The sequence below is a fragment of the Gymnoscopelus braueri genome, assembly GCF_963280865.1.
Source record: "Gymnoscopelus braueri genome assembly, chromosome: 10".
NCBI lineage: Eukaryota > Metazoa > Chordata > Actinopteri > Myctophiformes > Myctophidae > Gymnoscopelus > Gymnoscopelus braueri.
In genome coordinates this window covers 10695486-10712537 of record NC_137611.1, presented here as the reverse complement: position 1 = coordinate 10712537, position 17052 = coordinate 10695486, and the positions used below count along the sequence as shown (strand labels likewise).

The 17052-nt window shown below is 41.4% G+C and overlaps 2 protein-coding genes across 2 annotated transcripts in view; both read left to right on the top strand.

Moving 5' to 3' along the window:
- sirt6 (sirtuin 6) overlaps positions 1-17052 on the top strand; it is a 372587-nt gene that overhangs the window by 218606 nt on the left and 136929 nt on the right. The window lies entirely within an intron of this gene.
- The window catches only part of LOC308093353 (protein unc-13 homolog A-like), a gene marked incomplete at both ends in the record, with an annotated part of 78909 nt that overhangs the window by 31605 nt on the left and 30252 nt on the right, over positions 1-17052 (top strand). Inside the window, 6 exons of the mRNA XM_080439688.1 lie at positions 5100-5143; positions 7635-7713; positions 9190-9264; positions 9970-10189; positions 13179-13406; positions 14150-14291. Of these exons, the coding sequence (XP_080295814.1) occupies positions 5100-5143; positions 7635-7713; positions 9190-9264; positions 9970-10189; positions 13179-13406; positions 14150-14291 (788 nt within the window). The remainder of the gene's footprint in view (positions 1-5099; positions 5144-7634; positions 7714-9189; positions 9265-9969; positions 10190-13178; positions 13407-14149; positions 14292-17052) is intronic.

Below are 17052 nucleotides of genomic sequence, written 5' to 3'. Positions count from 1 at the left end.
AATAGTATTACTAATATTATTTATATATATACTATTATATATATATATATATATATATATATATATATATATATATATATATATATATATATATATATATATATATATACACTGTGTGTGTGTGTGTGTGTGTGTGTGTGTGTGTGTGTGTGTGTGTGTGTGTGTGTGTGTGTGTGTGTATATATATATATACTGTGTGTGTGTGTGTATGTATGTGTATATATATATATATATATATATATATATATATATATATATATATATATATATATACACATACATACACACACACACAGTATATATATATATACACACACACACACACACACACACACACACACACACACACACACACACAGTGTATATATATATATATATATATATATATACTGTGTGTGTGTATATATATATATATACTGTGTGTGTATTATATATATACTGTATATTAAGCATGTGAATCTCCATCACTGTATTATTATATTACATGAATATAATCCAGGATTATGCCATTTTTAGCCATGTTTTTAAAACATAGTAGACCTTTAGACCTTTAAGCTCACAATGAGTCGCATCCATGACGCATTGTGAGCTTGTATGTCTGCTATTTTAGGCACGGGACACCGTTGTCCTGCGAAGTGTAAATTAGACTCTAGCTCCAAATGAACAGCGGCAGAAAAAGGACTTTTAAACACACACAGCAGTACACAGCAACGTTGTTTTTGTTGTTGTTGTTCATACGTGTGTAGTTAACAAAGCGCAGAAGCTTTCTTTAATTACAAAATGATCTCAATCGCGTCGGAGACTCTGCAAGAAGAACAGCTGTGGATCATTATCACTCAGCGTATAGGCCTACTACAGTGACACAACAACTGATCAGTGGACACTCGGACAGGGATTATATAAAGCTAAGTGGTCCTTCTCTTGCATTTTTAACCGGAGAGGCTATCTGTAATCATGGGTGCTGCGTAGTTAGTCTGTAGTCTGCACGTAGAGTGGGTTCACTCCGCGCTGTGCAGATGAATGCTATAGACCGCCGTGCTTCTTTTTTTTGGGCTGATGGTGCATTCAAGGGTCCTCGGAAACACAGGATAGGATGAAATACAACATGACAAACCGATGTAACCACGGAAATCTCGCACACTCTTGAACGAAGTTATACTGTGAGAGAACGCCGTTCACAAACGCCAGAATGACCGCGTTCACGATAACGTTCATCTAGCGGAAATACAGTACGTTCAGTTCACGTTCACCCAAAATATGAACGAGTTCATGAACGATCGTTCATTGAACGCGTTCAGGCACAACACTGCCCACAAAAGTAGTGTTTTGAAGGATTTTGAAAGTGAAAGTGGGTAAGTATGTCTGTGGGTTTCAGACGATATTGAACCGACTACATTGGATCCATTGGAACACAGGTTAGAACACTAACCGTTTTGGATGGGCCCTATTTTGCGCGTCTTAAGTACCAGGTCCTATGACTTAACTGAACTGAGGTGTGGCCAATACTGTTTGGCCACTCAAAGTAGTGAAACAGCATTGGCCACGCCTCCAGGTCTTTAGTTAAGTCATAAGACTTGGTACTTAAGACACGCAAAATAGGACCCTGTGGTTTCCACCCGACAGTGACGATATGTTGTTGTTTCGGCCAACATCATACGACATTTTTTTTTTTTTTTCAATGTCGAAAAACCACATCCACTTGAAAATAAGCCATTTGTTGTCGTATAAATATAAAGTATAAGTTCATTCTAAATTAAATTAAGCTTAAGTTACGTGTTCCCCCTCAGTCAGTCCTCTTCTCCTTTCGTCTCAAAGACCACACCTTGCTTCCAGAAGGGCTGTGATGCGATGTGACCACCACTGGAAGTACTTAACAAAGTCTTTGAAATATGTATGCAAGGTGAATTATTGATGCCCACAGATAGGGTATCTCAGTTCTATTTTGATCATACTGCATTCCTGCTAGACGCCGCAGTGCAGGCCGCTTAATGTTTCATATTCTAGGATATTAATATTTCAAAAAGATTTCTTTAAATACTGACTGAACATGGTGAGGGTATTTTTTTAAGTATTTCATTTTGAGTGTGGGGGTGACGGAGGGACCTACAGTACAGCACAGTATGACTGCGGTTTGCCACAGAAAGTGCTTAATTCTTCACACATTTTAGTTCTGCTTGACCAGTTCTCACTTTGCATTTAATTATTTACATATTTATTTTTCTATTCATTACCTTTTAAATCAGTTTTTTGTAGATGATTAATTGCTTGCTTTGATGTTTATGTTATGTATATGTTGCCGTTTTTGTTTTCTTCTATTTTCGGCTTTTGTTTTTCTTTTCTGTTTGCTTGTTTGTTTGCTTGTTTGTTTGTTTGTTTGTTTGTTTGCCCACCATTTTGCTTTCCTTCCAGTTTCATGTCATTGCCATAGCAACACTCGCTGCATGCATTCTGGTCGGCCCCTCTGATTGGAGCAGACTGACAGGTGGGTACAACCTGATTGGCTCCTCGGGGCGGATGATGCGTAAAAGTCCCATTGTTTCTCAACGTGGGGTCTGGGGACCACCATGGGGTCTAAATGGACCCTTAACAGGTCTGTAACTTGTACAATTGGGGTGGTTGTATTTGTCCACCCTTCTCTTACATTGGTATATTTAGATACTGTACAAGCAGACAGGCTCTATTGCCTCAATGGTAAAACATTCAGCACCACAGGTTCAAATCCGGGGTAGAAGAGGAAAGTTACATAGTGCAGCTTTAACTGCACCGCCAATTGTGACATTACATTCTGTAAATCGGCGAAGCCTACTGCTGCGTTCAAGACTGTACGGCGCAACACGATGCACTACCTACTGTAATGTGTATGGCCGTTAATCAAACCCTATAGGTACATGCTTCCCACAACAGGGCATATAATGTTTACATAAATGGAACAGCTGTTCTCCGTTGAGTTTAGATTTTTATGTTTGTGTGTGAATCACTTTGCCTTGTCAGGGTCCTTGTGGCCCCGCCCCCATGCAGCCTTAAAGGACGACTTCACCGGTTTTCAACCTATATTCATATAATTGGTCCTCACTAATGCTCATGATAAAATGGTAAAAAAAAATCTACTCTGTCTGTGTCTCAGAGGAGGGCTGTGGACAGTTCAGAGTCCCGTCTACCAGTGATATCATCAATGGGGAATCCAAGCTAATAGAAACTGCTGGCTTTCTATTCCTGGAAAGTTGCAATGCAATAAAAGAAGCCATTGTTCTCGTGTTAATAAAAATCGAAATAAAAAATTTGAAATCTTGTTGGAAAAAAATATCATGCCTAACGATGATGTCACTGTAGACGGCTTTCTGGACTGTCCACAGCCCTCCTATGAGACACAGACCAAGTAGAAAAAAATTGTACCATTTTATCATGAGTATTAGTGAGGACCTATTATATGAATAGAAGATGTCCTTTAAGCCCCTGCAGTGGTGTAAAGTACATTTACTCAAGTACTATACTTAAGGACAATTTAGGTACTACTCCACTATATCTCAGAGGCAAATATTGTACTTTTTACTCCACTACAATTATTTGAAAGATTTTGTTACGAGTTAGTTTGTAGATTTAGATTTTTATTACAAATTATTATTATTATTATTATTATTATTATTATTATTATTATTATTATTACAAAATATACATTTACCAATTAAGCCCTATTTTATACTTCTATTTGACAATAGCCAATCTATAAGCTGGATGGATCTGGAACGGAAGTGTTGTGAGCTTGTAGATCTGCTATTTTTGACAGACACAGCTACAGTATAAGTCTAATACAGGTTGGGATGGTTCTCCATTCAGCTATAAGTCTAATGCAGGTTGGGATGGTTCTCCATACAGCTATAAGTCTAATGCAGGTTGGGATGGTTCTCCATGCAGCTATAAGTCTAATGCAGGTTGGGATGGTTCTCCATGCAGCTATAAGTCTAATGCAGATGGTTCTCCATGCAGCTATAAGTCTAATGCAGATGGTTCTCCATGCAGCTATAAGTCTAATGCAGATGGTTCTCCATGCAGCTATAAGTCTAATGCAGATGGTTCTCCATACAGCTATAAGTCTAATGCAGATGGTTCTCCATGCAGCTATAAGTCTAATGCAGGATGGGATGGAGGCTTCTCCTCTCAAGGTTGTGGATGATGAGCCATAACTCTTTTTACAGGCCCTGCCAGCTGCTCTATCGACCCAACGTCTAATAACCAGCGTTGGGGAGAAGTACTCTTGAGTTTTTACTGAAGTACTGAAGTATCAACACCACAATGTAGAAATACTCGGTTACGAGTAAAAGGCCTGTATTCAAAATCTTACTTGAGTAAAAGCATTGACATCAAAATAAACTTTGATGTCAATATAAAGTAAAAGTCAAAATAATATATACGGTGACATGTTATTGGACTATAATTATTTATCATTAAACCACTTGAGCCCTATTTTATGCTTCAGTTGTATTTATTTATTTATTTGAAACTATCCAATCTACAAGCTCGACGAATTATGAGCTCATAGATCTGCTATTTTCAATACATTTAGAAGCTCATTATTAATTAATTACTGTTATAGATTATTAATAATCTAAATCTACAAATAGTAACTAAAGCTGTCAAATAATTGTATTGGAGTAAAAAGCACAATATTTGCCTCAGATGTAGTGGAGTAGAACTATACCTATATAGTGGAGTACCTTAGATTTGTACTTGCATACAGTACTTGAGTATATGTACTTACTAGTTACTTTCCACCGCTGGCTATCGACCCAAGGTCCAATAACACATGGGAGTGGGATTAGATTATTATTGTGTTTTTTCACATGGTGGTCTTTATTAAGACATGTTTTATATCCACTTTACTCTGAGGCGGAGAGCAAAGCCTGGTCTGTGTGTTGGCTGAGGCCAGAGGTCATAGGAGGGGACAGGAAGTAGGTGGACAGGGATTGGATGGCTTTTTATTTACCTTAGTTTAGAAGATGACTGTCTCTTCCTCTCTCTCTCTCTGTATCTCTCTCTCTCTCTGTGTGTGTCTCTCTCTCTCTCCCTGGTTAACTCCATCCTTCCTTCTTTTTGTCTCTCAGACTCGAGGTCCGCAGTCCGTCTCGCTGTGGTTCGGTAAAGGAGGGTGAGTAATAATAATCCACCTGCACTTCCCTTATGACAGACATTATTTCCTTCATCCTTGCTAGTTATTGTCCAAGACGCAGATACGTCCTGTATCTGCGTGAAGTAGCGGCCGCTTTTAGAAGACCGGAAGCAGGTTGGAGTCTATTCACTCCAAAGGAAGAGTGAACATGAACGCCGCTTCTGAACCATTCTTTAGCTCCATGGTCACTGAACTAAAATATTGGACCTGATTGCCACAAGCGATGATATGTACAAGTCTAGAAAATATGTGACAGAAATGCATCTATTCTAGGGGCAGTGGTGCTCAAACGTTTTTGGCTCAGGGCACCCCTGTAAATCACTTTTTCATCCACGGCACTACTGAATTATAGCACCTTACTGTACATCTTATGTCATATTACAGTACATATAAACATGTAAATCTTTCCCCTTAAGATACAGTATGTCAAGAGGAAAACTTGACATACTTGACATCCGTTTCCAGATTGAAATTAACTTTATACTTTAACCACTTGAAACCCAGCATCCCTATTCTGGGGGGGAACGTTCACCAAAAACAACAGATCTGTAAGCTCACAACTTGTGAACTTGTAGATCTGTTGTTTTTGGTGAAGAGATTTGGTGTAGATGGAAAAAATAATGCATCAAGTACAGTGCACCTCAGGTCCGTTTTACTAAGTATAGAGGGTCTAAGGTGGTTAAACTGATATTGATGAATTCCAAATATTATCAAAGCATTCTGCGCCACCCCTGGACTTGCATCACGGCACCCTAGGGTGCCATGCCACCCACTTATACCACGTACAGGAGGGGCAAAATGCCCTGTTCAGCCAGTCCCCCAGTTCCATGTGCAGTATGTCACTACCCTACTCTCTCTATCAAATAAGGGCTAAAAAAATGTCCTAAAAATATGTCCATTAGTCTGTGTTAACCAACAAAACAGCGCCCCTGAAATGCAAACCCTATACTCATTGACCGGAGTCCCCCAGGGGTCTACACTAGGCCCCCTCCTGTTCTCCCTCTACACCAAATCTCTTCCGGCGGAAATAGCCGATCGACAGGCTCACAACAAGGCTAGGCTTTAAGTGGTTTAGAATAATTCTAAATAATTTGCTGCGGCACTGGTGGTAGTAAATCTGTGCCAGAGGAAGAGTTTTACACTCGAAAGTAGTCTGTACAATTTTCAGCTATAGTTGTATGTTTGTTTGCCCATACAAAAGTTGTAAAAACATACACATGATGGCATTAAAGGGATAGTTCACCCCCAGAAAGACTTCAAATTATTGGCTTAGGAATGCAAAAAAAAATAAAAAAAATCCATGAATTCATGAATGAAAGTCTCCATGGCGTGAGAAATCGATAGATTTTTTTTAAATTATTTTTCATCGTGTACAGTGGTCTCCCTCCTCAATAGTTTTTTGTGCGAATCTGTGCTAAAAATGAGCCCTCTCTCTCTCTCTCTCTCTCTCTCTCTCTCTCTCTCTCTCTCTCTCTCCACCGGTGTAGGCATCCTCTTTAATCCTCACCCAGAGGCTTGTCTTGCCCGTTGGCAGTGTGCCAGCGCCAGCGGGTATTGACCGGTGGCACACTGCCCTGGGCAGAGAGAGAGAGGGGGGGGGGGGGGGGGGGGGCAGCTCATTTGTGAGAGAGGAACCAGAAGCGGGGGTGCGGTGCGGTGCATACTGATGAGCCGCCATACAGTTCAGCCACAAATTGGCGCCCGTCGGGGTAGAGGCCTTGTATCTCCATATTTCAACTGTTGTTGATGTTTTTTTTCTTTTGTGAATGAATGCCCTACTTCGTCGTGTAAGAATGTTGTGCAAAAGTAGCAAAAATAGCCGCCATAGCTTAATCCAGCTGGTTTAGTGTGAGGTTTGACACATAACTACAGTATGAGCTTGAGCTTGTATATCTGCTATTTTTGAATAGCCAAATAAATAAATAAATTACACGGATGTGTTCCCGGATTGAATGGGTTAGAGTGGCTATCTGTTGTTGCCCTCCATGTACAACACTTTTCTATTGTTGTAAATGTGCTATATAAATAAAGTTTGATTTGATTTGAAATATAAGGTGCATGAACATGCAGTAGCAGCAGGTATGTACATTATATTAGACATTAAAACCCATTAAAACCGGGAAAGCATCTGTGTCAAGTTAGATTTTAGCTATATACAATATATGTAGCACATGGTTGGCTATTGAAAAATAGCAGATATATAAGCTCACAGCGCGTCACTTCATGCCGTCCTATGAGCTTGTAGATCTTCTATTTTTGAAAAGTACCTGAGTAAATATACTTAGTTACTTTACACCACTGGACAAACCAGAAGGGAATTGGACTGGTGGGTATACATTATAATCACACAGGCCACAGCCTGATCTTTAGCTTCTCGGGGACAACAGCAACGGGCGGTTAAGCACCGCGGTGAACATGGATGGACACACATTTAAATATAAACGGTTTGTTTGTCATCCTTGTCGTTCAGCATAATGGGAGGAGCTCTGTACAGTATCGACAGCATGCCTGACATGCGCAAGACGAATGGCCCTGTTTGCCGAGACCTGGTGAGACGCACGCACACACACACACACACTCTTTGCGCACACGCACACACTTTGTATTACTTGTGAGGACATCAACATTTTAGCACAAGTGATTTTATAAATCGTTGCTGTCGACCGACTTTACAGAGGAGGAATTATAGATTACACCACTTCCTTTAATAGAGGTCACGCCGTGTCACAGACACGTGTGTGTGCACGTGCACACACTCACGCACCCACGCACCCACTCACACACAAATGCAGGAACACGTATACTGTAGTGTGTACACACACACACACACACACACAAACACGCACGCCACACACACACAAGCGTGCACACACATACTGTATATACAAACGTAAGCATAGGCTATACTGTACATGTAAATACACATTGTATAACCTGCACACTATCACTCCCCAAACAGCCTATAGTGACTTAGTGGGACAAATGTGACCTGAAATGTTTGGGGGAAAAAATAAAAAAATAAACGACGGAGGTGTGCCGTCTAAACTAAAGCGAACTTGAGCCACGAGAGGCGCCGGCGAGTTAGTCGCCGTGCCGAACGTTGTGAAGTCTGCTTCACCCGACTCAGCGCCGAGACGTCAAACTTTTGCCGTTTGGTCAAATCCGTCACTCGTTTGCCGTCTTGGTAGTGTGAGAATGCGTTGTTATAATAACATACACCAAAAACATTCTATGACATTCATTTTCACTTTTTTTTTATTTTTTATGTTTTTTTGGGGGTTTTATGACCTCAATTACACCCAAAAAATCTGAACTTTGAACATTCAGTGGATTTTCTGTGGTCTGGGGTTTTCTGAATAATTAGGCTGAAAAGTAATCTGAGCTTGGCCCTTCGACAGTGAGGTCACAGCCGATTAATCCCGCCCACTCTCCTCCTTGCCCCTCCCCTCCCCTATCCTTTCCTTTGGGGGGTGCGGAGCAGAGGCGATGATTGACAGGCAAAATCCCTCACCAGCGACACCCGCAGGCAAAGATTTCTTTTTTCATTGCAGTTGAAAAGGCTTTAGAAATGTGAGAGAAAAACACCTGCCATGGATCAATGGGGTGGAATTTTTTGTTAAAACTTTCTATACACGTTTGAAGGACCATGACAAAGACTTTTAATGTGTGGTAAAACTGAACGTCATGAAACCTTTAAAAACGCTTATAACATGCTAAGAATTGTTCTTCCTTTTACTGCTTCTTTTCACTTAACTTAACTTCACTTTTCTTCTGCCTTGTCTGTTTCATGTCTGCTGTGTGGCCGCATCAGGCATCAGGCATCATGGTGAGTACTGACACACACTGATACATCCATACATGCATACATTCTGTTTGAAGATATTTAAGTGGTTAACAGCTTGAACCCCTTCATAAAAATTGCAAAGAGATTCTAGTGTTGTAAGAATCTACACCAAATGTACTTATAGTAATTGTACTTTGGACCGCTTTTTTTCTCCTGTGTGTCCCCCCTCCTCCTCCTTCAGTCTTTGGTGCAGAACTCCCGTAAGGCTGGCATCACGTCGGCCATGGCGTCCACCACTCTGGGCAACGAGGAGCTGGTGGGTTCTGCTGGACTCTTTGCATATTCACTACATAGAAAAATAATGACATACCGTGGGAAAAAAATCATATATCTTAGTAAAATGATGGCACAATACGTAGGCCAGTGGTTCCCGACCAGTGTTTGTGGCCCCTCCATCTGACCACTGGTGTTCTGGCTTGGATCAATGGAAACAACATAGCATACTTATGTTCCTATTTATCTGTATCACAATGAAAACTCATTTTTCAAGAAAATTTTCTAGGACATTTCTTTTTACATTAACGTTTTAATATTAATGTCATATTAACATTAAAGCCTCAGTGTGTTGTAGGGCATTCACAGAATAGTCGAATATTCGAATATTCGAATATCAAACCGACTATTCGACTATCAAACCACTATTCGACTATTTCTTTTTTTTAAGATTTTTTTTTTTTAGTGGCTTTTCTAGAGCAGACATGCAGCTGTGAGCTCTGGTGTGACGTCAACTCGCATTCCTTGAGTCGAGTCATCAATGCAATTGAAAAAAATTATTTTTTTATAATCAAATCGAATAATCGAATATTCGAATACTTTTGGGTCGAATAATTCGAATACCATAAATCACTATTCGTTAATGCCCTAGTGTGTTGCACTATCCTAGCCGTGAGCCCAGTGGGGAATCGCTGACGTAGAGACGGCTAATGAGTTGTATTGTGTGAAACCCTCTCTCCTTCTGCAGAAGAGTCACGTGTACAAGAAGACCCTCCAGGCGCTCATCTACCCCATCTCCTCCACCACGCCGCACAACTTCGAGGTGTGGACGGCCACCACGCCCACCTACTGCTACGAGTGCGAGGGTCTGCTGTGGGGCATCGCCCGCCAGGGCATGCGCTGCTCCGAGTGCGGCGTCAAGTGCCACGACAAGTGCCAGGACCTGCTCAACGCCGACTGCCTGCAAAGTAAGGACTTTTGTGAATCAGAATTCACAACTTTATTGTCACATCACAGGGTTTACAGGTGTAAAACAGTGGGTGGAATTAGTTTTTGTGCAAGCTCCGTCGTTTTTGTTGTTTCCATAAAAAGATAAAGGGATGAAGAAGAAGGGATGAATTCGACGAGTCACGCCGCCCGAGTTGGCAAGCCGTGGACAGAATAGGTTATTGACCCGTTTCCAAATTGCACATAGAAATACTGGACTATGACGTGCACGTTAGGCTAGCTAACGTTAGTAGGCTAACTTCCACTGAACTGGGTTCAAGTCGCTTTGCAGGCTGCTGATCCAGGCACGGAAATAGTGCATATCGTGTGTGTGTGTGTGTGTGTGTGTGTGTGTGTGTGTGTGTGTGTGTGTGTGTGTGTGTGTGTGTGTGTGTGTGTGTGTGTGTGTGTGTGTGTGTGTGTGTGTGTGTGTGTGTGTGTGTGTGTGTGTGTGTGTGTGTGTGTGTGTGTGCGCGCGTGTGCAAATTAGCGGATACGGAAGGCATGCAGGCTCTGGACCGGACCACACTGTGGTCCGGTCATTCTGAATGAAAAGCAGGCTTTCCACTTTAACAGAAAGCCTGGTGACGCCAGGTTAACTTCTACCCGGCCAAATAGAGGACAGCAGCATAGTCAATGAAATGTGATAAGGAACGAGTTTGCTAAATTGAAAACTGGTACAGTATGCATACGTGTATGTGTACTACCCCCAACACACACACACACACACACACACACACACACACACACACACACACACACACACACACACACACACACACACACACACACACACACACACACACACACACACAGAGATACACATTCTTCTCTCACACACAGACCCATTCTTCCACAAAGCCATTTCAGCTGGCGGCTCAGCCTGTATCCCTGTATCCCCCCGGCTCGATTGACATCCCATTATTCTTGTCTTCCGACCCCCCCCCCCTCCCTTCTTCGTTTCCAATTTATCTCCTGAGTAATGGTCTGTCATCCCCCAGCATGCCTCGCTCCCCTCTCTCACATCTAAAACTCAGGGGCTACATTTCCGTACGGCCCTTTCACTAATTCACTCTCAAAAGGAGAGGCTATTTATCCGATCCCCCCGCGCTGATTTGCGGTTCAATCGATGCTATTTATTTATCATTCCACTGTCTGCTATCTTACAAGAAGGATTTAATTGCTGTCGGGCAGAAACCTCGTATCTCCACATTTCAACTCCTTATGTTTTTTTGGTAAATGAATGCCCTACTTTGTCATACTACAGTGTCACACACGAGTAGTGTGACGTGTTGTGAGCTTGTAGATCGGCTATTTTTTCAATTTGAAAATTTACGGGACCTTAACTTACCAAAAAAAAACACATATCATGGTAATTGAAAGAAGACTTTAAACTAGCGACTGAAAGCATCAAGTATTTATGACAATGTTTACTAAGGCAATAAAATCAACTGTAAAGTCCAGGTCAAATCCCCATTGCAATCAATGGCGTGGTACTGTAATTGTACTGCAGCCCGCAGGAGGGGAAATAGCGAAACCTGCTATGGAGGCCATTAACGAGAACTGCAGGGAATTTGGCACTTCCTTATTGGCTTCATTTTAAAAACCGGATGCTTGCCGCCTGGTTCACACACTAGTAGCTACAGTACAAAGCTACAGGCTGCCATTCATTTTCAATGGAAGCACTTGTAGCTTTTGATGCTCGCTACAAAGCTACAAAATAAAACACTTGTAGCTTTTGATGCTCGCTACAAAGCTACAAAATAAAACACTTGTAGCTTTTGATGCTCACTACAAAGCTACAAAACCAAACTGAGCTGGCTTCAGCTTCAAACCTGGTTAACCAGCAGCTACAAAACCAACAAGTGTTGTTTAATCATTTCCACTCACCTTCTCTCTCCTCACATTCAGGGGAAATTATTTCTCTCAGCCAATTCCTAGCCAAAGGCTACTGTATGTTTAAAACCAAGCCTTTATATTTTTGCTTGTCAGACTCACGCTTGATGATGTGAATGAGCGTGTCGTGCAACACTTAAACAGCAACTCGGCGACAGATATGCGTATAGTCGCTTTGTAGTTTAGTATCTTTTGTAGTTGCTAGCCTCAGCCCTTAGCACTTGCACTAATAATGCAAGTGCTCTTGACCTAGATACAGTATGACGACCATGCAGACATAGCCTTGGTCATTTTCGTTCTCATAATTTTGCTATTTAGGGTTGTTTTTTCTTGACTACAATGTTAAAAATGCAATTTAGATGTGTTATTTACACCAGTGGTTCTCAAAGTGGGGTCCTGGGACCCCCAGGGGTCCTTGAGGGAGTCCCAGGGGGTGCCCGGCTAAATGATAGTTAGGAACCAAATGAACCTTTTATGGGTATGTAACTCAACGGGTCCATTTGGTTCCATTTGTGCACTCTCAGAGTAAAATTGACATTGATTTTACAATATAAATTGGGGTCTCAGAGATAGAAATGCCATTAAATGGGGTTCCGTAGCCTAATGCATGTCAAACTGGGGGTCCTTGAAATTAGAATCACTGCTAGAGCCGTAAATATCTTCTCTTATGGGGGTCCCTGGCATATCTTTTCAAATGGGGGGTCCGCGGGCTAATAAGTGTCAATTTTGGGGTCCTTGACATGAAAAAGTTTGAGAACCACTGATTTAGACAGATGCTGGGTTAATTGTTTACCTGGTATCCTTTAGTTTCAATGTACAGATAAGTGTTTTTTTCTATTTTAGTATATTGCTTAGACTGATGCTAGGTTCTTTGTTTAACTGTGATCCTAGATTACTGAGACACTACACTGTCTCTCTGCATTCTATGCATGTGTTTACCTTGCTTATTGTCAGTCACTCCGGATAAGAGCATCTGCTAAATGCCTAAATTGTTGTTGTCCTCCTCTTCCTCCCTCCCTCCCTCCCTCCTCTCCCTCCCTCCCTCCTCCCTCCCTCCTCCTCTCTCTCCATCAGGAGCGGCAGAGAAGAGCTCCAAACACGGGGCGGAGGACCGCACCCAGAACATCATCATGGTGCTCAAGGACCGCATGAAGATCCGGGAGAGGAACAAGCCGGAGATCTTTGAGCTGATCCAGGAGGTGTTCGCCCTGGCCAAGACCGTGCACGCCACGCAGATGAAACAGATCAAACAGAGCGTGCTGGACGGAACCTCCAAGTGGTCGGCCAAGATCAGCATCACGGGTGAGGAGGGATGGGTATCTATTGGGTTTTATCCGATAACGGGGCTAAAGCAGTATTTTTTAACCGGTGCCGGTGCCTAAACGGTGCCAGAACCGATACTTTTCAATACAAAAACGTACATAATAGATTTGTTTTCGCTAAGGCCAATTTGAACAATATTGTACTAAACTGCTGCTAAACTGTTCTTTTTTTTAAGAAGGTGCCTAAACGATGCCAGAACTGATAATGATAAGGAAAACACAGAGTAAGGAGCGCACACCTGTGTTGATGAGGTGCTGGCCACGGCAGATAATAATGTTGACAAGGATGAGGCCGCACAGCTATTAGCCACGATGCAGAAAGTTTAATTCGAATGAAATGAAACCAACGTTTCGACAAATACAGTCTTCCTCAGGGTTTTTGAACTGATAATGATGAAAAAAATGTCAATGACATTAATGGTATTTTTAAAACAATGGTTTACTACAGAGGGACACTTGGTTTCATTCTGAGAGCCTGCTGCCAGTGCTGCCTTAATTTGTGCTGATTCTAGATCAGTCCAAATCATCACACTAGTTACACAGCATGACAAAACGGTACTTATTCCCTACTATACTACTGTAGGGTATCGGTAGTATCGAATGTGGTGGTACCGGTTCTAGTATGGTACCGGTTGAGTACCGGTCTCGGTAGGCCTGGTGTAATAATGTGCCTCTCTCTCATTGGTTAGTGGTGTCATAATGTGCCTCTCTCTCATTGGTTAGTGGCGTGCGCCCAGGGCCTGCAGGCTAAAGATAAGACGGGCTCCAGTGATCCATACGTCACTGTTCAGGTGGGCAAGACCAAGAAGAGAACCAAGACCATCTATGGCAACCTGAACCCAGTGTGGGAAGAGAACTTCCACTTGTGAGTACTTAGTACACAATGAGCCTCTGAAAATACTTTATGGCCACGTATGGGGGGTGTGTCTAAGGATTCACTTTGGCACATCATGGTGGGGTGACAACCCAGCTAGAGGTGCAACTACTGATTATTTTCTAAGCGATTATTACTATCGATTACTTTTTGTCTCGCCCCCTAGCGACCGTAGGCCTTAGCTTTCAAAGTTGCGGTTTTCCGCTCCCCCGGTGGGTCCGATTGGATGCGTCACCAAATTACGTGGCTACGTCGCTTTATGTGTGATTGATTGATTGAATACTTTATTAACAGTTTGCAAAAAGTACAGAGGTTCAGTTATACAGTACAATGCTAAAAGGATAACACAAAAAGCCCTCAGGGCTTGCTTCCATTGTGGTCCTGTGTATTCAATTCATCAAGACAATTCACAAAGATCATAAATACTAGGAGCAATAAAAGTGTATTCACAGACAAACAGTAGGGGGTCATTTCTTTTGGCAAGCTAGAAGTCTAGGTCCAGTTGCAAATTGCAGGCGCCTCTTTGATGGCAGTGTGTAGGTGAGAAGAAAGCTCCAACGAGGGAACAGTCTGAACAGTACAACATAAATAGTCTCAACAACTCGCTTTGTGTTTCGTTCACTTAATGAGCAATATAGGTTTCTGCAGAGTTTTTTGTTTTTTGTGGCATATGTGGGTAAAAATACATTCCAGCAGCCTTGAAAAAAATAATTGTGTACGAGTTGGTTTCATAAATTTCACCCAGTGTGCTCCCAAAACTTTCCTCCGCTGCTCATTAACTGGGCACTTTGAAGTGAATGTGCTTCTTAGAGAAAAGCAGTTGCTGTGTAGAGTAATAATGGAATCATTATTTTATCATCTCTGCTTCCATGTTGAGCATTGAAACGCTTATTTTCTCATCTGTTTTCGATTTAAGATACTGTACATTCTGTACTGTCTGCTCGTCCCATAGCCAGAGTTTTTTGGGTCCAAGGCCTATAAGAACTGTGTTCCAAAAATAAACAAGCCACCCTGGCGATTTTTACTCGTATGGATATGAAGAATCAACTGACGGTGAAAAAGTACTAAATTATCCAAAGAGTAAGATTTTTTTTTTTTTCTGCAAACACAGATGTTATCAAATGTAACTCAATATCATAAACGACACAAAGTTACATACCTGACAAAATCGCCGTGGTGGTTTGTTTATTTTTGGAACACAGTTCTTAAGCTGGCTCCAGACCAATCCAAATCGGCCCGACTTTGGGCCGATTTGGCTTCGGGAAGCGTCGGCCAGTCGGTTAGGGGTCCGTCGGGGGGTCCGTCGGGACCTTTTCGGCCGACCCAGAGCCGACCGAACATGTTCAGCTTTTTAGCCGACTGGCAGAGCAGTGGCAGTGACAACAAAGGGCTGTCGGTGTTGCCAGATTATGTGAGAGAAACAAGCGACCATGTCTATGAAAACCTACATTCACTGTTTCTCGTTGTTGCTCCCAGAGAGAGAGAGAGATTGATTGATTTGACCTACTTTCGCGCAGTTTTGGTGTGCAACACAACCCTCGTTTAAGTGAATTGCTTTCACCTGCTGCTGCTGTGTGGAGCGCAGTGGTGGAAAAAGTACTCAAATGTTTTACTTAAGTAAAAGTATCAATACTGCAATGTAGAAGTACTTGAGTAAAAGTACAAAAGTATTGGTATCAAAATGTACTTAAAGTACCAAAAGTAAAAGTACTCAAATGTTTGAAAATAGCAGATCTACAAGCTCACAACGCGTCGCTTCGCGACGTGTTGTGAGCTTGTAGATCGGCTATTTTCAAATAGCCTAGGTATAAAATAGGGTTAAAGTGGTTAATGTATGTTTCATAATATCATAATTTATATCTGAAAAGTAACTAGTAACTAAAGTTTTCAAATAAATGTAGTGGAGTAAAAGTAGAATATTTTCCTCAGAGATGTATGGAGTAGAAGTAAAAGTACTGAAAATTAGAAATACTCCAGTAAAGTAAAAAATCCTCAAAAGTGTACTTAAGTACAGTACTTGAGTAAATGTACTTAGTTACTTTACATCACTGGCGGAGTGTGCGCTACAGGGCATATCTCCGCCAAGCCAGGGTGACCTACCCAGGCTCATGAAATTCATATGCAGGCATAGTAGCCAATTAGAATGAAATCTGCAAAAACTGACTCATATACTGATACAGAACCATATATTGGCTATATATTATGGCTGTCGGGTGGAAATCTTGTATGTTCCTTTTTTATTATTATTTAAAAACAATAAAAAATCGTGAAAAAAAAAAAAGCTGTAATAATTAAGAAATACTATATTTTAAAGAGTGAAAAATCAACTAAAGTCATTATTAGTGCAAGTTCATTAACATTTCATTTGAATGAAAATTAATTGTGGGTAAAATACATTATGTGAATCTAATGTGATTAATGTGACCCCTACTTCAGTCAGTGAAGTCCAGGGCTGAATGTGACATATTGAGACCTATATAACTAAATATTGGTCATTTGCCAACACATTATTTTGTGAAATAAACGGGTTATATTTCACAGATAGTTATACTATTCTTATAATATATTAAAATACAATGATCCTTAACCTTCAAGTTAAATGCATTATTTCCGTGGACTTAAAAATCATTTTTGGACTTAAAAATCATTATTATTTTTTTGGATGGCCTTCCTGCCCTGGCAGGAAGACCGGGCAGGGCCTTTCCAAAAAATTACAACACCAAAGGCCAAGTGGCCTTGCCCCTAAAATGAC